The 22,305-nt window shown below is 34.1% G+C and overlaps 1 protein-coding gene across 2 annotated transcripts in view; it reads left to right on the top strand.

The window, feature by feature from the left end:
- LOC118271253 (head-specific guanylate cyclase) overlaps nt 1-22,305 on the top strand; it is a 105,001-nt gene that overhangs the window by 35,705 nt on the left and 46,991 nt on the right. The window contains exons 3-4 of one of the 2 annotated variants that reach the window (XM_050695867.1): nt 19,466-19,539; nt 20,469-20,555. In XM_050695867.1, coding sequence (XP_050551824.1) covers nt 19,466-19,539; nt 20,469-20,555 — 161 coding nt within the window. The remainder of the gene's footprint in view (nt 1-19,465; nt 19,540-20,468; nt 20,556-22,305) is intronic. The other variant, XM_050695868.1, reaches the window with a different exon arrangement.

The raw sequence follows: 22,305 nt of genomic DNA, 5'->3' as shown, positions 1-22,305 counted from the left end.
TTTAGGTCGTAAGTGGTACTGCCGAGTAAATAGTTTTAGGTTTCAATCCCGAATCGGGTAAAATACATATTATTAGTATCTAGGTAATACTAATAATATGTATTTTTTATTTAATAATATATATTTAAATGGGTCAACTCGATTGAAGTGATACCACGGTCTCACAGAAAAGCGATATGAAACAACGGTTGCCTTGTGCTTGTATGAGTGAGGTTACCGCGGGCCCAATTCCGCGATTCTCCACCAACCCGCGAAGATTGCTTATCATCAGGTGATCCATCTGCTCGTATACGGGATCTTATACCATAAAAAAAATGTAATAATCTCATTAGTATAGAGTTTAGAATTGTACCCAGAGTATGAAAAAAAATATATGATAAATGATAAGAAATACAGCTAACAGTAAATACAGCTAACAGATCCATAGAACAGAAAGGCTCATAAATTGATATTTCTGTCTGATAAATTTTTGGCCACGTCGTAACGGGATGTACAGGATATCACGTCAGAATCAGGATCTCGATTTATCACCGATCGTTATTCGGAAACACATACATTCACACATTGAATGATTTTGATTACATCATTCCGTTTGATACAGTGATTAAAATTCAATCGGCGTTGTGCTGAATACACTCATACTACTATACAAACCTACGTACGGTACTAGACACACGTGTATGTTTCAATTGTTTAATTGTCTCTGATGATTGCAATATTTTATTTTCTTTATTGTGGGTTCCACTCCAGTTGGGTTTATTTTTAAAGACGAAGCGTTTCAAAGTCACGTTATATTTATTTGTGAAACATTGGGTAGATTATAGGTTGTAGGGTATGCTGCTATACATGAAGAAATCCTGCGATGTTTTACTTTGCAAAGCATACAAGATTTTACAAAAATTAAAAAAAAAAAAAATAGTTTTCTATGCTTCAAGGTTCCTTGTACGAACTGCTCAGGAGTGAAATTCTTTGCCGGAGTCTGTGTTTTCTGATAGGTAGAACCTGGGTGTTTTCAAGGCCAGAGTGACAAGATTGCCCATGGGTAGATGTGCTCTATTGTCGGCCGCATCAAGACTTACCACTAGGGGAGATAGTCGACGCATTACTTTGGCTTTACAACACGAACCCTATTTACATGCAATTTGACCAGCCCACTTAAGTAATAAATAGATGGATTATAATACTCGTATAACCCTCTTATTATCTGACGACCAGTCACATTAAATTAGTACTGAGTCAAAACATAATGGAAACACTAGATGGTTCACTAGATAATTTCACATCCAATAAAAATCTGCATAACCCATTATACAAAGACCAATAATTGATCACTTTTTCCAACAATAGCTTTGTAATACCATTATTGACGCGTGAAAAAGTCATGTAAAATGTTCCGCGATTTTTCCTTTGACCGTCATAAATTGATTTTTTGCTATCATTGTATTGTATTCTCTCACGCTCATATTTTCCAGTTGTATTGTGTTATTGGTATTGGGAGAGCGACACATCGACCTATACGAAACCAGGTTACTATGGTCTCGTTTTAAATGATATTTTTGTACTTTTGAAGGTCCGTTTATACTGGTTTGTATAGCTTATTGTGTAGTACGATTACAATGTACACGTGCTAACAGAATTATAGATCGATTTCAATTAAAACGTCTTAACATTGTGGTTTGTTTGTAATTGTGTCTTGTATTGTGTTTGTTATTTTATGAAGTGTGTTTAGAGCTGAAGATTATATTTTGTGGACATAGTTTTATTATTGAGAAAACAAAAATAGTCAGTTTGGGTGATTTTTATTTAATATATTTGTTCTTTGGCAGACATGTTTGGTTTATTTTTGAATTATTATTATGTACTGGTACGTTACGTGCCATTAAATATTTTTAAAATGGTATGTTTAAATTCTATCGCTAATCTGGAGCTGCGGTCTACCTAGCGGGTTTACCGGGGCTCCAGTTCGAAAAACAGGAGAAGAAACGGGGTGGTTTTTAGTCAGTAAGAATCTGACACTCCCTCTCCTCTTGCCCAAGGTGGGAGAAGTCAATGGACGATTTTACTCCCTCAAAAATATATAAATTAATGCTTTATGATAACAGATGTCACTAGTTGTCAGTTATGAGAGTAGTAGTACAATTATTAAAGGATAACATAACTTATTACAGTAATTTTATTACTGAAACTCTTTGTTCATTACGTAGGTACAGAAATCAAGGATCAATGAACCAAATAAAAAACTTTTTTCGGGCCACATTTCGAACTCAGAATCTCACTTCTGTAGCCACTAAACTAACTATAAAGTCAGTATCACAAAACAATTTAAAATTCAAAACCTAACTGACATAGAGCCACAAACTTAGATAAAGGTGAATCCACACCAATTTAAGGTCCAATTAACAGTATAACGAGGGCCTAGTGCGGCCATATCATTAATAATTAAGATACATTTGTTAGGCCGGGTCATACATCACATTAATGTACCTGGTGTTACCATTCTCGAGGGTAATGTATCAATTCTGTTGCCAATTTAAGTATGTACCTTATTATTATAATGTGTGAAGGTTTATTTTATTTTAAAATGGGATTTATTTTTGGTAATTTTAACTGGTACTGGAACGTTCTAGAATGTTGCTTGTAATGCTATCTCTATATAATAAAAATCAATTACTGTTCGTTAGTCTCGCTAAAACTCGAGAACGACTGAAACGATTTGGTTAATATTGGTCTTGAATTATTTGTGGAAGTCCAGGAAAGGTTTTAAAGGTGAGAAAAATATATTAAGGCAATACGAAGTTTGCCGAGTCAGGTAGCTATACATAAATATCATAGAGTTGAAATTCGATGAGAAAACAAAATTTACAATCAATTTTCATAGTTTCAATCACCAAAACAATGTAAATATTCTACCACAAATTCTTCACGTTTCTTATCAATCACCGACCAGAGTAAATCTAGTAACCTCGATATTGATTTGTTATTCTTCTCAAACGAATGTAATTAGGGCACATAATCGCTTGTCAGTCATCTCTCTTGTTTGACTACACACTTCCTCTCTTCATACATTTTGATAGTTGCCAGTAGTTCCACACAAAGTTGACCACAGACTGCAAATAATATTCTGAAGTTGCGGTCGACCAAACTTTTGATTGCGGAACGACTCATACCAACATTTATGGAGTACGTATTACAAACTTTTGCATCTGTGTCGCAAGAAGGGGGTAAATAGAATTGTTTTACAAATACGTACGAGTAGGTAATGGGTTTAAAGTTTTCTTTTGATCTCATGTGGGATAAATCGAGCGGGTTTCACGGACGATTTAGTCTCCAAAAGGGTCTCAAGTTTTAGCCTTTTTATACAACGTTTTCTAAAGGATTTCAATGAAGTCTAGATATCCTAAAGTCATGTCTCTTACACCAGAATTGAGTCTTAAATGAAAAATGCATTGTCATGAACATTTTCAGCCAAGACCACAATATTCCCTTCTAAATAAATTCCAAAGGTATTTATTCTTTTGTGCCCATAAATTCACATTTCAATTCAATTCAAAAGACCACATTCTTTGTGTGACGTGTGATCCAACCCTATTGCGCACTCGTTGGGTATATGTTACCCTTATGAATTTCTGAGGCTCGCTTTGTGACAGCGATTGAGTTGCATTTACACGATGTGAGCAATGAATTTGTATAAGTTCTTTCGTCGAAATGTCTTTGATATTTCTTGAAGGATTTTTGTATTCGGTATTTGAATGTGAAGTAATTTATTTCCTCAGAATTTGTTTTTAAATCAAGTGCCGTGAAATGAGGTCGTTACATTTTGCTAAAGATTTCTTTTTATTACTTTTGTTTGAAAATGCGTCATATTAGCTGAAGAATGATTAAATAAACTGTCTCACAATTTTCATATTATTAAAATTTTATCCGAAAGTGACATCTGACATGTAAAATTAACTTAGTTTTGGGAGTCTTTATGTTTGTTTATTCGCCAAATATTCAAATGTGCTACAAGCCCCAGTTTTAATTTATCCAAATGTAAACACGGCATCTACCCATCTTCTTACATTCACTTATTACATTGTGAAGTAAATTAATTTACGAAATTAATTCGAAAAGTTTCAGAAGGATTGTTAATTAAGCAAGTTCGTCGACAGACCAGCGTTATAAATCTCTTCAATACTCCTTACATTCTTTGGAAAACTCGTTCATAAATCTGAAAAAGATATCACTGATTGAGAAAAGAACATTTGATTGAAACTTCACACCTCATATCTTTTCCTTCTATACTCTGAATAGAAATCTATTTTTGGGCGTTAATTAAAGACGGTCCTAAGACCCGCGGTTTAATTTCGTTAAATCTATGTCACCCGGCTGCCGGCGGGTTAGACTCGGTCCCAGTTATCTGTCCTTGTCTGTCAGGTCTATACTAATGAAACGTCTTGAGTTCCAACCTACTTTGTTAGTGATGTACGATGAAGAGCATTGTTCTTCATCTACTTGTTCTCTAGAATTTCTAATGTCGAGTATTTGAATTCGAAGCTTATATGAACGTTCTTCACAGGGTTTCGTGTTCTATATTTGGCTTAAGACTCTCCGTATTAAATGGAAATTGTTGCGTAAGTGTCGAAAATTTCGGGTAATTGTTTTGTATTTATCTTAAGTATTGTGTAATTATGTAATTTGTGTTGTTTGTTATTTATTTGAGGTTTTATTAGAATTGTACGTGGTTAGGCCGTATAAAGATGTGTTATGAAGTAGGCTGGTTCATCTTTTGATACCATTATTCAACTCAAGGAAAATCTGTTTTTTTACGGAATAAGCCGGTAAACCTGCAGACGGATCACCTGATGGTAAGCAATCGCCACCGTCCAAGGACACCTGAAATACCAGACGCGTTACTAGTGCATTGTCGACCCTTTACGGGGTTAGAAATTTAAAGGCTGTTAGGGAATCGAGAAGATTGCGAAGGGGAGTAATTGGGCCTCCGGTTATCTCACTCACACAACGAAGGCGTTGTTTCACGTCGGTTTTCTGTGAGGCCGTGGTATCACTCCGGTCGAGCCGGCCCATTCGTGCCGAAACATGGCTGTCCCACACTTATCTCTCTCTACACATTAAATTGGCAACAAAAGACCACGTCAATTACAAAGACGTGTATAGAAAACAATATGATTAAAAACAATGATCTATTAGCACCCTAATAGATGGATATAAAGCACCGCACAGCTGCGGAAATCGTATCGGATGACTAATGTACCGATCGCATCGATTGAAAGCGAACTGGAAATGTGCTAATGCAGTGATTGGGAGTTCGCTTAATTGAGATTTTGGCTGATTGCACTTCGCTCTACCGAATTTTGTGTGCAGGTTTTGTTTTTATGTACTCGTACCTACTGGTTGTCTATTCATTTAGTTTTGTAATATGTAGTGTATGTGTAATTTCTATTTAAGCAAAAATGTAACAGAAAGGTTTTTACTTTGAAATTACATTAATGTTCCGAGTAGGATAGTTGTAAAGACAATAGTTCAAACTTAAGAATAAAATAACGATTAGCTGTTACAGGGCTACGATACATTACTATATTGTTTTGTTTGACTTGCAATTATTATATCTATTACCTATATTATCCCTACACACATAGTTACTACATATAAAACCAAACAAAAAACAGATTTGACCACATCATTTAAATGAATAAGACCAAATATTTAGACACAACTTGCTTCTGCCAGCAGCTTCCCCAGAATTAATTAATTAAAGTATCCTATCATCCAAGTCAGCTCATATCCTCTCTTATACCAAATTTTATCAAAATCCATTTAGTAGTTGTAGCGTGATTAACGGAAACATCCAAACAAACTACCACATTTATAATATTAACGTGATAACATACCACCATATTCATTCACATCAATAAATAATACGGGAAACATACAATTAGAAAAGTTCAAAAAGTCCAAACACAAACATTGTTTCTCGCAGTAATTAAAAAATAAAGCAGTAAGTATAAAACACACAAGTTGTTGAATAGAAGCAAACGTTATCGATGTGTTATTGGCTTGATTGGACCACCTTCAGACAAATTGAGTGAGTTTAAGCGATTGCCGATTAGTCCGAGCTGTAGATTTTGTGCCTTTATTGCGATTTGAAGGTTTATTCGCAATCAAAAGTGTGATTGGAGCTGATGTGTGCTAATGTGTTGATAGAGTTACCTATCTTTACGTTAAGCTACTAAAAATGAAATCAATGTAATGTTTTAAGGAATCTTTCTATGTATCTTGATCATCATTACGGTACGTAACGCCACAGAACAATGTACACTTTTCATCATTCATGTCATATTGCCATAATATACTGGACACAATTCCAGACTCCATGCTACTATTGAAAATTTTCGAAAAGTTAAAAATGACCAGCAATGCTTTGTCCGACCTGGGCATGGATATGGAGACCCCTTGCCCGGCAGTCGCACTAACGACCACTCGACCAACGAGCCAGTCAGATTGACAGATCATAATGTCTATTTTATACCTATTGTTATCTATTATTTAATAAAACTGATAACCTTCTATTCTTTTCTATAAATCCTATTCAAATCAAATCAAGCGGTCTATATCAACATATAGGCCGTAACTACACGAAAATTTATTTGGAAAAGCGGAAATTTCCTACGAACATAGGTTATGAACAAAGGTTTTACATTTCAGCGATTTACATGACTCTGATATAGCGGTATGGCAACAAGCCAAGATGTTACGACAAATCCCAAATAGAATACATCCTGTATATCTGAGCTACAGCGTGTTGTAACTGTGGGGGTCGCGTAATGTAAACTTTTCCTTTTTTATTTCTGATATTTGTTGATGGGTGCTGATCAAAGGATTTAAAGCTGTTTGGAAAATCTTTCTAATATTGTAAATGCGAAAGTTTGTGTGTATATTTGTTGTTTTATTATAACTTTCGTGAGACATACTAAATTAATTATTATGTTATCTACATATGTCCGAATACTCAAACACTACTCAATTTTAAGACCCTCTCAAAACTAGTTCGTATCAATTTTTTATAAAATGACAGAGATAGCACGATATTTAAGTACCTACAACTTAAAATTGAGTAGCATTTCAGTGCTCACGTAACTGTTTAACTCATTAGCAGCAACATTTCACGACACACGACACGGTGATTGTCACGGATTGCTGCTCCTGAATTTAAGCCTCTAGCATGGCTTGATACTAGTCGAGTTCATCGTCAAACAGTCTTTTTTAAGCCGATAATATAATAATTTGTATTTGTCAATCAAAAAATTTGGTACAGGGGTAAATTATGATCTGGAATAACACATAGGCTACTTTTTATCCCATGGGAACGCGGGTGAAGCCGCTGGCAGAAGCATGTTTATAAAACTAAAGATTTATGTTACAATCAGAACATGTCATCAGCTTGTCTTCTATTCGATTCACTAATAAAAAAAAACAATACAATTACATTTTCTTAGATTCCCACAGCTACGTATTTATAAGGTTATTAATCATTTCAATGGTTCTGTGACGTATCTCACAATCTAGGAAATGATAGGTTATTACTAGCTTGGCAATCGAATCGCAATTCCCAGTTCGAACTAAAGTATGATTACGTCTTCCTATATCGATACTTTACTCATACTCATATGCCTTGTTCGCACTACGCTAGTATTTGAGTCGAGTAGCTAGTATTTAGTAGTTCTCTCTCGTTTTAATATTGGGACAGGAGTGAGAGAGAGCTACTAAGTACTCGCTACTGGACTAAGATGCTAGCGTAGTGTGAAGAAGGCATTAGTTCTATGATTCTGCATTTAAAACTGTTTATTGCTTTCGGGAAATTCTCTCAGATTATTTTAAAATTTGCTTTTAATGATAGATAAAAAACATTTGCTGAAATCTTTTCAATACGTTTCAAAACAATATATTTACGTATCATTACGTTTTAAATAAGTTACGAAAAAATTAAATATAATATTAAATATGAAAATATTATTACGTTAATTTACTCAAAATCAATCTATCGTAATACGTATAAATACACAGGCTTTATTTAATAAGAGCAAAACCCTGGTAAAAATTGTCAAAATAAAAATAACAAGACATTCTGAAATTATGCAACCAATCAATCAAACAAATCTATCAATCTCTTTAATAAGGAATGTAAGATGAAACCAATGATTTATGAATATAATATTTTATATCCTTGCTATGAGGAAAATTAATTCAAGGAAAACGCTTTGATCATTACGATATCTATGTATCTATCTGTACATATCCTTCGTTCATTCGATGCGAATAGTTTGATTCATTTGGATACGTAAGTCAAAATGTAAATGGCATCTAATTTATGAGGAAATGTAGCAAGTAATAGGGTAGATGACTAATTTTTATTTAATGTCTGTTTGTAATGTTTAATGTAATTAAGTAGATTATTTTCAAACATTAGCCACATATTTTTTAAATTTCTTACGAAAACAAATACTTTCGAAAATATATTTATTTGATATACCCCGTGACATTACTTCTAAATACGTTTTAAATGTGTAAATAGCGTATTTGCTCCCACTTCAAAACTTTGATTCGCTTTATCTAAGTATTGACATCTATGACAAATTAAAAAAACGTGACTAATATTTTTTAATTACCTAACTGATGGAATAAACAGATTTCAAAATGTTCATATATCGTTACATCCCTATATAGGGGTATTCCTTTCGGGTTTCAAAAAAGTGACATTACAAAACATTTATTAGCAAAACTTACAAAATTAAACTCAAATACTTTACAACAAAAGAAAATCCATTATCAAAAGCAGAAGGGGGACAACTCAGCATCCGTAAAAGAGCTCGTTATAAAACTTTTAAGTAGTTTTGAATAAAATCTCATTTCTCAAGCGAGTGACTTCAAGAAATCCTAGAAAAAAGCGAACAAAACTACTAAAGGGCTTCACGTGTACCTAGGTACCGTACACGTGTAGATATGAAGATGCTTTTCCACCAGAGATGTGCTATGCTACGTTGCTGTGGATGCGTTTGGCTTTCACCAATCATATTCATTGATACACATAGCTTAGCACAGGTGGAAACTGACACAACTAAAATATATTTTTATATGGAAATATACGTAGGTGCTTGCTATATTTGCATGCTATGGATGCGTGCTATGGATGTGTGTTATGCATGCGCGCTATGGATGCGTGTTATAGATGCTATGGATGTGTGCTATAGATGCGTACTATAGATGGTCGCGAGTAGTGTTGAATAGAGTACCTATGGCAGATTTTTTTAAATCAAAATCTTAATAAAATTCGACATCAAAATCAACAAGTTACAGTCAGAAAAATAAACTATACGTAAGAAATAACACTCGTATTATCAAAAAAGTAAACAAATAACAAACCCCTAACTATGTAGTTCCCTCACACAAATTGACCAGCCAGTGGAGGGTCTTACTAAAGTTAAATTGATGTCCTCAAGGGGAATCTTAATGGTGTTTATAAGCAACAGGTTCTGCTTAGCCGTAGTTTCAATTAACCTTTAATAGTAATCTGAGGAGACTTGCTAAGGATATTCACACCTAAAGGGTTAGTAGGTATTATTTGGAGGTTAGTGATAAAATGGAAAGTGGAAAATCATATGATAATAATGTAAATATAATGGTGGATACGACAATGTATTTAAATTTTATCTAGGTATAGTCGTAAATCCATGAGTTCCTACTAAATTATTGATATATTTTTGTGAATTTAGGTTATGAAATAGAAAGCAAGTAATGCATATTCTTTTATGTTAAACGGTTTTAATGAGCTTACATTGTATGGTCATCAAGATTAAGAGTGTGTACCAAATCTAATAATCGATCGGATTTCAGAGAGAAGTTAAATTCTAATTACTAAAACTTAATTACTTTAACAAATACAAAAAATATTAGATTTTTGATTACAATCTCCTCTTAAAAGCTAAAATAATGGCATAACATATTTCAAAGTTGTCTCTTTTATGGCGATTTCTTAAAAATAAGAAAAAGTTGTAAAAAGATTCGATAAAGTGTAAACGTTAACGTTACTATTGTTATATGCTTGACCGAATCATTTTTCAAGTATCTTATCTTTGCAAATGTGAATTTTAATCATGACATAAATCGAAACACATACATATAACCTTAGCCACAACTGACAGTTGACCCCAAAACTACTTCAATAAAAACCATGAGACAGCTAAATAATGGATGCCCCAATTTCGACCACAAGATAGCGGAATACTTACATAAGATTAATGAACCCTTAGATTACATTACAGGCGACGTTACATAGAATGATAGGCCATTTTGTATAGCCAATACTACCTACTATTAATAGAGAATGTACGGAGATATAAATAACGGGGTTCGAAGCGTGAAAGGCCTATTGTGTCTAAGATGAGAGTGTGTGAAAACACGTAGACCTACTTGTATTATGTAATCAGTGAGGTAGAGGTGTATTAGGTTGTGACGCTAGTGTTGGAATTAAAGATCGTTCACAATTGAAAATTAATATAAGTGATTTTCGAATAATTTGAAGTAAGACTTCAAATTTTAAAATTTATCAACATTATAGATAGATATTATAGATCATACATGGAAAAAGATCGGTTTTAAAAATGATAGTTAAAAAGACATTTCAAAAATTAAATTAAAACTGCCCTAAGGTTTCGGGTGTTTTTCCACCAGAGATGTACTATGTAGCTATGCTTAGAAGATGTAATAGCTAAGCTGGGAAACTATGTGACGGTTTCCACTAATATTAAGCTATGTAGTTGTGCGAGAAAGATGCGCAGCTCGAGTATGCGATTTATTGATAGTATAGAAGCCATCCATAGTATGCATCGACATACAACTCCTTTTGCTTCTTACTCAATGTTAATAAGACTTGTTTACAAAGCAAAAGCGTCGTAAAGCTAGAATGAATTCTGTTCAACAGTTCCAACGTGTAATATCTATGATCAATAGCATTCATTACCCAATTTTCTTGTACCCACATATCATCCGATTCTCTGCGATTAATACCCTCACTTACAGCAGGTGCAGCGTAATTATAAGCTTGATTAATGGCTGCCATTCCATCGTGTGAGTCGGCTAAAGCTATAATAAAACCTAGCCGATCGGAGTAAGCGCTCCTCAGGGATCTGATTCCATCTAAGTTGGAAAAATCTGCAAAAGGGAAGATATTGTGTTTCTACTTTGCTTAGCTTCGATGGAAAAGAGATTAGCTGAGGGAAATGGATACACAAAACGGAAAATTGCGTCTTTTCTGTTCTGTCGGAAAATGTTGGTTGGAAATTGGATGCAATGTAGGCGTGAAATTATAAGCTATAGTGTCATATGTTGTTCATATTAGTATAAGTGATGTGATCGATTTTAAAAACGTATAGTATCACTGATATATTTTTTATTGTAAAACAAGCTATTTCCGTACTGTAGTACACGCTCTGCTCAGTTGCTATTAATTGTAATGTCGTATTGTGTGTTTCACTTGAAAATCATTAAAAAAACACGCCAATTCATCGCTCCGTTTTGTCGTGAAAGACAGACAAACAAACAGACACGTACACTTTTCCATTTATAAAATTAGCATGGATTTTAAACATTTTTAGAAAAGTTTTAATATAGAAAACCGTTCATTTGTTGTTACTTCCATATGTTTTCATATGCTCCGTCTAGCCTTAAAACACAGTTTGTTCCCCGTTCCGGGTCGCGAAAGCCTAAAACTTTCTCTATTCCTCGTGGAATGTTCCGATTGAAATAGTTTTAGGGTTTTCGACAAAATGGTTGTGGCGGAACGTATATATTATACGAGCTACCTGTGTCGGTGCAAACTTTACGAACATATTTGACGTAAAGGTGATTTATTTAGCTACGGTTTCTAGTATGTTAGTGAAAAGAAAAGTTGGAATGTTTTCATTGTATGTTGTAATGTAGTGTCTTTTGTTGGATAGTTTCTTTGTGTTTCTTTTTTTATATTTTCAATTACCTACGTTTGGTATTGGTATTATCTGTTTTGTAAATGTTTGATATTGGATAGAAAGGGATACGGAGCCAAGAATGTGTTGCTAAGTGCTACGAACAATTTTAGACGCTATTCTTAAATATTTTGAAACCGAAATTTCTTTTTTTTAAACATCACTGACATATTTATATTCATTGGTACACATAGCTTAGCACTGGTAAAAACGGACTCAGCTATGTTATTTATATGGAAAGATGCGTCCTATGGATGCGTGGTATGGTTGTGTATTATGAATGACTATCTATACATCTTATACTCGAGCTGCGCATCTTACTCGCACAGCTACATAACTTAGTATCGGTGCAAACGGTCACATAGCTTCACAGCTTAGCTATTACATCTTCATAACACAGCTATATAGCACATCTCAGTTGAAAAGCCCCCTTAGTAAATAAACAAGCCTTACTTAGGTACTACTTATAGCCATAACAAATGTATTTAAAATGATGCTTATTAAATATTCCACGTTCTTGCGGCTACCCTCGGCAGCCTCGGCAGCGTCTCAAGTCGGAAATTAGACGCCGTCCTAATACCAGCGGCACGTACTTAATATTTACATTAACAGGAGTCAGCCAATATTTACTTCCTTGCTTCATTCCTTGAGTGGTTCATTGGGAATTCGGATTGGCGGAACAATGTACAGTAATTGGGTGAAAGTTTTTGTACGTGATAGTGATAATAGTTTTCTTACTGATTAACTGTGTTTATTTCAATCAATTATGTTTTATAGAAAAGAAAACGATGTATAAACCCAAAAAACTGTTAAGATAGTTTGACGGGGGAATAGCGTTCTTAATTTTATAACTATATAGATATATAAACAAACTAGCTTCTGCCAGTGGTTTTGCCCGCGTTTCCGTGGAATAAATTTTATGTGTTGCAGTCATAATTGTATTTTAACGAAAATAAACAAAAATTCTAAAATATGTTGGAAACCTGTGACAGTGCGTCGCCGGCCTTTAAAGGTATCATATCTTTGCTATGTGGAGCCTATTAAAATAAACCACGGATATTGAAACCAAGACATCACGTTCAAAAGCCACGATTGTCAATTTAAATAATAAAAATAATGATATTCAAATAACGGCTATTACAGATTTAATTTTGTAGTCGCATTTCAATAAAATATCAGAAGGCCTTATTAAATTTTGAAATAATTCTCATCTGGGGACATTTGTCACTAAGCCATCAATTATGAAGGTTCCTGAAATAACTTGGTATAATTTAATTTATTGTATTTCGTATAATAGGTATTTTACATAACTAAATATGGCGCCCAACAGAGCCTTTAAATTATTTATTCAAATTATTTTAATGATCCTTTAAAGAAGCTTTGTCTATGTTACCGAGTCTCTTACAACATTAAGTTTTACTGATCGAGGTCGGTATGGGTAATGGTGGAAAAGTATACATATTATTATTAACACCCTTAGTGCGAGTTTCCTTTACATTGAAAGTAATCGAAACGGGAGCGCGTTCGGTAGTAGATTGGTTGGTTTATTAGAGCCGGCAAACTCGTACTAAGGGTAAAATTTTTGCTGTCGTAAAACACTCTTAAAATCATTATCTACCACTATGTTAATTTCGTGAACGCTTTTTAAACGTTGCTTTGAAGCTGCTACTTCGTTTGAATCAGAGTACTAATTCAAAAGTAGAGACTTTTCCACCAAAGGTGTACTATGTAGCTATGCTACAAAAATGTGATAGCCAAGCTGTGAAACTATGACACTGTTTCCACTGATACTATAAGTCCTATAGAGTTTCTGTCAAAAAATAAGTTAGATGTTATTGAGATTACCAGTTAGAGGACGTTTCATATTGAATTTATTCCAGCATGTTACATCAAATCGTTTGCAATATTGTGATACGTGCTTTGTGACATAAAATTGAGATACCAACAAAGCACATACTGGGTCAATATTGGCTACCACATACTACAAGTAATACTGTAGTTATTGCTTCCAAATAATATTCTCTGGAACATTTCTGTTCCCAAAAATCCTCAGTAAGTACTCGATGTTCGGGAGTGGTACATGTGCTCTTGCAATAGGCATATTGCGTAAACCCTCTAACATATAGTGAGCGACCTATTTGGAAAAAGGCCAGTACATAAAGATGTGTAGGTATTGACTGTCCGTGCCAAATCCACATGCCTCTCCACATGTTCAATACTTTCATTGAAATTAGTGTACAGATTGCTTATTTGGGCGAGTAGTGACTGAATAAAGGGTTGTATGTTTGGGTTGGGTAAAGTAGTATTAGGTATTTTATATTAGCATAGCTTAGCACTGGTGGAAACGGACTCAGCTAAGCAATGTTTTATATGGAAAGATGCGTGCTATGGATGGCTTCCCTACTATCGATACATAGCATACTGGAGGTGCTCACATTTTCCGATCAAAGCTACTTTGCGGTGGCGCATTTTCATAGCACATCTTACTCGCACAGCTACATCATCACATATTTCTAGTGGAGAAACACCCTGAAACTGTGCGTGGTACATAGGTAAAGGTTTTTCTCCGCTCAAGGAACTCACAAATAAAACTGGAATAATAATAAACCAAACATTTAATAAGAACAACAATATTTAAAGAATAAAGACGAAACTTTTAGTAAAGTTTATTTCAAACAATACCAGAATTATCGAAAAAAGTAGATGTTTTGTCCTAAAAATAAAATCCTATCAAACACAAAACTTTTTAATATTGACATCGAGGCATCAGTTAAAAAACTGATGACAACGCCCACACTATGTAGTCAACTATGACTCACAGTACAAAATGGCCTAGTAATGAATATATTTTCCGACCTAAATGAAAACCGGAGAGAAATCAAAACAAACTTAGCACCCTATCCATTAGCCACCCGATACCTTCGTGGCGGCCATTTTTACTCCATTTCCCGCCATTCATCTCGTGACGTCATCGAATCTTGTGACGTTCACTTAAGGTGTTGTGTTACACGCTGTCTTAAGTGATGATGCTTCATGTTAATTAGGTATAGTTTTTTGTTTTGGGGGGTGTGGCGTGGTGGCCCTGAGGTTTAAGACGCCCACTCTTCATGCATGAGGGTGCGAGAAGTATCAATGTGACTTTTTCCGAGTTACATGTTCTTTCTAAGATTATTTAGACACCATTGACAAACGGTGAAGGAAAATATAGCGAGGAAATCTGGGCTTATAAGTTCTTAAATATTGTATTTTCGAAATCGCCAACCCGCATTGAGTAAGCGTGGTGATTAATGCGTGTGTGCGAAGAGGCTTTGGTCAGTGCCACATTAGGTTGTTGATGTGATGTGTAATATATAGCAATACTAACATAGACTAAAAATAAATAAAATTTAAAAACAACTCAGCACAAAGTAATCTGAATTCTCATATTATTATTGCATCCATTGTTTTCCTTCCTAAGCTCCGAAGCGCAAAAGGACCAATTTCGCAACATTGCTTTGCCGCATTCGTAACGGTCTCGTTTAAACGCGGTGTCTTGATGAATTGCCTCTCCTAAGACAATAGACGTCATAATCTTGCGACATTTTGTCTCTGACTTATTTGGGTTTTAGTCTTCGAGCTTAGAGCAATATTCGAATATTATTATTATTTATTATGCCTGTTTTTCAACAGAATAAGAGGTTATAAGTAAGTTAAATCTCTTGCTATAGATAGCACACTCAATCCCTTTTCGTTTTGTCTAAGGCTTTCGCAAAAAAAGCAATCAAATTGTGTAAAAGGAAAAGTAATACTATCTTAGTATCTTAGGAAAAGTAATAATAGAACACGAAAAAATTTGATTGCTTTTTTTGTAGAAGTAGTTCCTTGAAAGTGCTATAAATTTTTCTTTTTCCTATGAAATGATTTCTATGAAATCTATCTCTGGATCACTTACAAAAATGCTTTAATTACAGTATCCTGAAAGCTTACAAAGTCAATATCAAATTAATTTTCCTGTAGATAACCTTCTAAAAATACGTATTTCACGTCAAAAATAGGGTCATTAACTAAACTGATAGGGAAACCACAGGCATATTATAGTTTTTTTATTCAAATGCTTTTCGCCTTGCGTGTAAGAAGATATACTTTTATGTATAATATAAGCCTAGAAACTTTACTCCTATTTAAGTACATTTTATACGTAAAAATTACGTATTCGCTCTCACTCCTCAACTTTGATTCATCTAAGTATTGTTATCGTATATAACAAAATAAAAAATACGTGTCTATTATTTTTTTATAACCTAACTAACGGAAAATCGTCATAAAATATTATCCCTACTCTCCATGTAAAAAAAAAACGTACGTTTATAAAAATCCGACTACCATATTATGACCTTCACAAATCTTTAAGGTTGACACCACATTCTTTCTCAGATAGCTTAAGAATGTTTAACATAAGACTGTAGCCTGTAGTTTTAACTAGTTTCACCATCATAGACATAATAAAACTTCAACGTTACAAAAATATCTCCTCCCCTGTAATATACGCGTAATATACTGATATTTCCATCGACTTGCAGTGCTTGCTAGGGCTTCATGTCCTCACTCGTAGTCGGCTTACCATTCGCCGCTGATCCGGTTAACACCTGATCTAATTCTAGTTATAGCGGATATTTTGACGTGAGCTATGTATTTTCTGCCTCATTGGTGTTATTTGGAAGATTTAGTACGTCTATGAGTAGAGTTCAGTCGTGTAGTGAAGGCAGAGGAGATTTATTAGCACATTTCCAGCCGTATAGCAACAGGCGAGTAGACCATAATTGTCGACTACTCTTGCCATGGGTGTCGTGAGTCAACCATGGGACCACACTTATTAACTGTTTGACGACAAATTCGAGTAGTTTTATTGCATCCTAAAGGTTTATATTCATCAGCAGCTTTTCCACGACTTTGTCATAAATATGAACGTCTAGCATGGCTTGAAATAGTCCAGTTTCTTGTCAAATAGTTACGTGATTAAGCCAAAAATCATAATCATTAATTTAGTATGTCTCACGAAAGTTATAATGTAAACATTTATTTGACCACATATTTACCAGAAACTAGGCAATAGCGTTCTCTGAAAAACTGATCCTTTTAAATGTCAATCACAAGCAAGTCTCTATTTTTGTAGAGGAAACCTTTAGACCTATATGTCCCACACAGACCGTTGATGGTGATAATGGCTCTTCAGATTATAGATATTGAACTTTATCAACAATATCATAGAGCCTAAAATTATGCCAATCCAAGTGTTAATTTCATCAAATAAAGAGTCTCCTAACGACAGATCTCCAACAATATTTTCTTTGCAAATATAATGATAAGATGTGATATTTTCGTCTAAATTAAGTTGTTTCGTCCATCTCAGTGAAACGAGCCGACACTCAATGTCTCGCTTGATCACCCCAGACCGTCTGGATATCATTTTTCAACGCTTAAAAGCGTCTACTTTAACTAAGATATTATTTCATGATGTTTGTTTTGTCACCGTCAATTATGCTGGAATATTTTCTTGTTAGGTACAGAAATTTGGAAAATTTCGTTAATATTTTCGGTTTACTGTAATAATGCTTGGTTTATTAGGTGCTTGGATATAAAGAACTGAAAATCGAGTTTAGTGACGTGCTATTAGAAACTTAAAGGAGACTTACAGATGTAAGCCTAGATAGGCGTCATCTACATATTAAGGCGGAATAAAACTTGTATTGAATCTCTAACAAACAATAGTGTAAGTATCACCATAGTTTGTCAGAAAGTAAGAATAAAGTTACTTAAAACGTTTGGTTAACACTTGATAATCATATCACTGAAATGAAGCAATCAATTTGTAGAAACTTTATATAGAACTTTTGTAAAATTTGTTCATGTTTCGAACTAAAAAACAACTCATGTATTCAACAGTCTGCTTTAAAAATCACGACATGCAACATGAATCAAACTACAAACGAAAATATGGCTCAAATTTATTCCTATAAATAAAATATTCAAAACAGCCAAACAAATAACGAACAAAATGGACTCGACAATCAATTATCCTACTACCGTACACGAATCAAAACTTGAAATCTACTAAATCACTGAAACTTGACAGTTCTATCAGTTTATAATAAAACGAATCTGTCAAAATAAGTTGTCATAGAAATTAATTAGGTGATTGTCGACGCCGGTTATAAATTCTATTTATAATAATTTGAGGGGTCCCTATAATTGAAAGGGGAGATCACAAAGACAGATATGGCACTGCTAGTGTTGTGGAATTTGGAAATTTGTATTGAGTGAAAATGTTAATGGCTTCTCTTTTTATTATTTCCTCAAGTTCTTTGTGAATTATTACTTCTTTGATGTTGTAAAATATGTTCTGCTATGTTAATGGGGTTGGACAGAGTATTTAATTTTGCTGTCGGAGATTGGGAAGGGGGGTAATTGTGCCTCCGGTAACCTCACTCACACAACGCAAGCGTTGTTTCACGTCGATTTTCTATGAAGCCGTAGTATCACTCCGGTCGAGCCGGCCCATTCAATTCGAAGCCTGGCTCTCCCACATTTAAATCTCTTTTAGTAAAAAAAGTAAATTGAATAATTTCCTATTTTAGATTTTACGTATATTAAAAAGAAATAACATTTGACTACGCAATTTAAAAAGTAGTAAAAGTAGCAATTGGATCCGAATCAAAGTCATTACCAAAAGTACTAGTTACCTAAATTAGGCAATTTGAATTCATTGCTTTCCCTTCAAATATCACTTTCCCTTCCAATAAGAAGCTCATTAAAAACTTCGAGAGTTCGAAAATACGTTTAATGGACTGAACACTCGGGTAAACGATCCGTCATGACGATTTGAACTAAATATATTTCATATTTGAGGATTTGAGTCAAATGTTTCCTAGATATTATGACAAATTAATGAAATGCGAGCTGAACTTAAAGGTATAAAAATATAATGACAAAAGAGTCTAGCGGCGCTAAGGATGCTTATTTATGTGCTATAGAGCCATACTACGAAGATGTAATAGTTAAGCTGTGAAACTATGTGACCGTTTTCACTGATACAAAGCTATGTAGCTATGCGAGTAAGATGCGTAGCTTGAGTAAACGATGTATCGATAGTAGGGAAGCCATCTATAGTTCACATCTATAGCACGCATCTTTCCATATAAAAAAACATAACTTAGCTGAGTTCGTTTCCACCAGTGCTAAACTATGTGTACCAATGAATATGATTGGTGGAAGCCAAACGCACTCACAGCAACGTAGCATTGCATATCTCTGTATGAAAATCATCTACTTTCTTATAACACTGTCTAACAGTAACCCTTAAATTTTGTTTATAAGAAACAAAAAAGTACATTGGATTTATTTAATTCCATAAGGTACAGACAAGTCAGTCGCCATTTTATAAATACTAAAATATTTTATTTTTGTTTCAGAACGAGTGCTTACACGCAGCAGTGACGGCTCTAACAAAAAACCAGGCGGAACACTATGACAAATACCACTGTTTGTAAGTATTATTTTGTAAATAAATCATAAACTATATTAAGAATACGTATACAAGAGTAAGCCTAAACAGGCGCAAATATGTTAGGAGTAATTCAGTGCGATCAGTTTCCCTTAGTACGAGTTTGTTTTACGATTGAAGTAGTTGAAACGAGAGCGCATTCAGCGCTGTGATTGACTGCCGTGAATGAACCAACCAATCAGAAGCAAACTCATACTAAGGGTACAGTTTTCCTAGATGGCGCAAACGTAGAATACTTGCGTAGCTTGATATATATTCGAAAGTATTTGTTTCGGTAAGAAATTAAATAAAATACGTGTCTAATATTTTCAAATAATGTACAAGACGGACTTTAAAATAAAAATTACTCATGTACCTTATTAGGTATGTAAAATTAACGAGAATAGGTTCTAGATACATTATTTTACAGTTTTCATACATAATAAGTGCTAGTATTTGCATTTTTCTAATTATAAATTTGCCTTTAGTCTTTTACATGGGATCAACAACAAAATTGCTGAAAACTTCGTGTTATTTTTTTATATTCTACTAAAAGCAAAAAGTTAAATTTGTTTTCAAAGTTACAACACTATTTATTTTTAATATTATTTTAGCTAAATATCAAAGTAAAAGTTTCGTTTGAAGCTGCATACTCTTAATTAAAGTTATTAATTTTTATATGCTGTTAATGGTAGTTATAAATTATGATTAGAAAAATAACATAAAATAAATATTGTAAGAGGTTACATTAATTAAGTTAACCTCTTTTTATGAGGATAAGAGGTCAACATAGTTATTTTATTTTACTTTCGATTTTATGCGAAAATATTTTACAGACAGTTTATAACTTTATACTAGCCATCCTAATCCACATAAAATCCTACATTTTGTCCCAAAAAACTAAAATTTTAATAAATTTTGGTCCCAAATAGGGTCGACTTCCAGCCCAATCCAATATGGCTAACAATATCCAGGTTTTTTATGCGGATCTACACAAGTAAAACAAGAGGAAAACTTAAGTGAGTAATATTGTGATTCTTATTAAATAGGGGTGGAAGGGATCTCGTTTATATATAATATATAGAACAATAAATGAAATCCACAAGATATGTGATTCTAGATCAAATTAAATTCACATTGGGAGGTGGGGTTTGAATATTTTACACACGTTATTGCAGTGGTTCGATACCCGCGCCGGCCAAAAATTCAAAATGGCATTTTCTCAGTAAAATTACTATTATTTGGAGTTAGAAAGTTCGGTGATGTTTCACATCCGTGTCTCGGAAAGCACATAAAGCCGTTGGTCCTGTACCTGTCCTCTCTTAGGTCGTGTCGATCTGCGGTCCTCTCGGGTTTAGAGAGTGAGGGAACAGAGAGTGCACTTGTGTATGCGCACACACTTGTGCACTACATCTCCTACGTGATTGAAATCGATCGGGAGATTTATTTTATGTACGTAATGTACCTATGTATGACAATTAAATTCATCCAAGACGACGGTTTAGTAATTGTTACTAAATATAACTGTTAACTGTGAAAGGTAATGAATGAGCGTAAAATTGGTAAAAGTCAGGCACGAAAATACGTGTATACGTCTTATTCCACGGATAAGATCAAAATGGTATTCAGCTGACGAGATATGCGTCGTTCAGTTTCAGATAGATGTATAGAAAAATACGTGACAGTTGACATTCAACCGTTGATACGTTAGTACGACCGATGATACGCTCAACGTATTGTGCGTCACATATGAACTCACCTGATAGAGTTTCTAAAAATCAATTGAAATGTTAAATTATTACTATGACAATTAGTCTATGTAACATTAATATCTCGTTTAATTAGTACCTTTCAGATAGTTGGGGCTATATCAGTACCCTTAGTATAAGTATGTTTAATCGAAACAAGAGCGCGTTCGGCGGTCTGATTGGCCGCCTCAAATACACAACCAATCAGAACACCGAACGCGCTGTCTTTTCTATTAAAGTAACGCAAACTCATAGTAAGGGTACAGGCTTACCTAGATATATTATGAAAAAAGCGGTTATGAAACGTCGTTTGCGACCCTTTGCGATGCGAAAATATTATTATTTAACTTGATCTAGAACCATACACAAAGACCCTTTATTCAAATTGGACGTCAAAAATCTCTTCCACCCAGTAAATATTTGTATTGTGTGTAAAAATCACGAAAACTTGAATCACCATATTTATCACTAAACATTGTTGTTGGCACTGCTTCTAGCACAAACTACTTCACAAAATTAAAGCTGCCTTAAAAGTTGGCTTATATGGAAATAGCTGAAATTTGTAAGATAGAAATTGCGACTAATTTGTGTAGATCCTATGTTTGGTGGAGGTTTTCCAAGTAGGCCTTGTATATAATTTCCTTAGGGACTATGTATAATGATTCTGGTTTGAAAAACTACTATGTTATTGCACGTGACATAATAATTGAATAAGTCAAATAACTGTGTGCACAAAATAACATAAATATGCACTCTGCACTCTCAGTTCCCTTATGTTCCCTTGTTAATAATTCCAAAAAACTACTATTTTAAGACAATCAGGGTAAAATACCTGAGTTTACTTTGGTTTACTTCAAGTGTAAGTACAGTGGAGGACAGATCCGCCTGATCATTTCAAATTTTTATTGCTTGAACCCAGCAAAAACAGTAAGCCATACCACAAAAATGTCTTATCTAACAGAAAAACGATAATGTCGCAGCTTAGTGACGTAACACGTGTAATCCCTTAGTCAGTGGTGCG

The sequence above is a fragment of the Spodoptera frugiperda genome, chromosome 9 (genome assembly GCF_023101765.2).
Source record: "Spodoptera frugiperda isolate SF20-4 chromosome 9, AGI-APGP_CSIRO_Sfru_2.0, whole genome shotgun sequence".
NCBI lineage: Eukaryota > Metazoa > Arthropoda > Insecta > Lepidoptera > Noctuidae > Spodoptera > Spodoptera frugiperda.
Note: the sequence above shows the minus strand (reverse complement) of the source record. Positions and strands in the feature narration are given on the sequence as shown.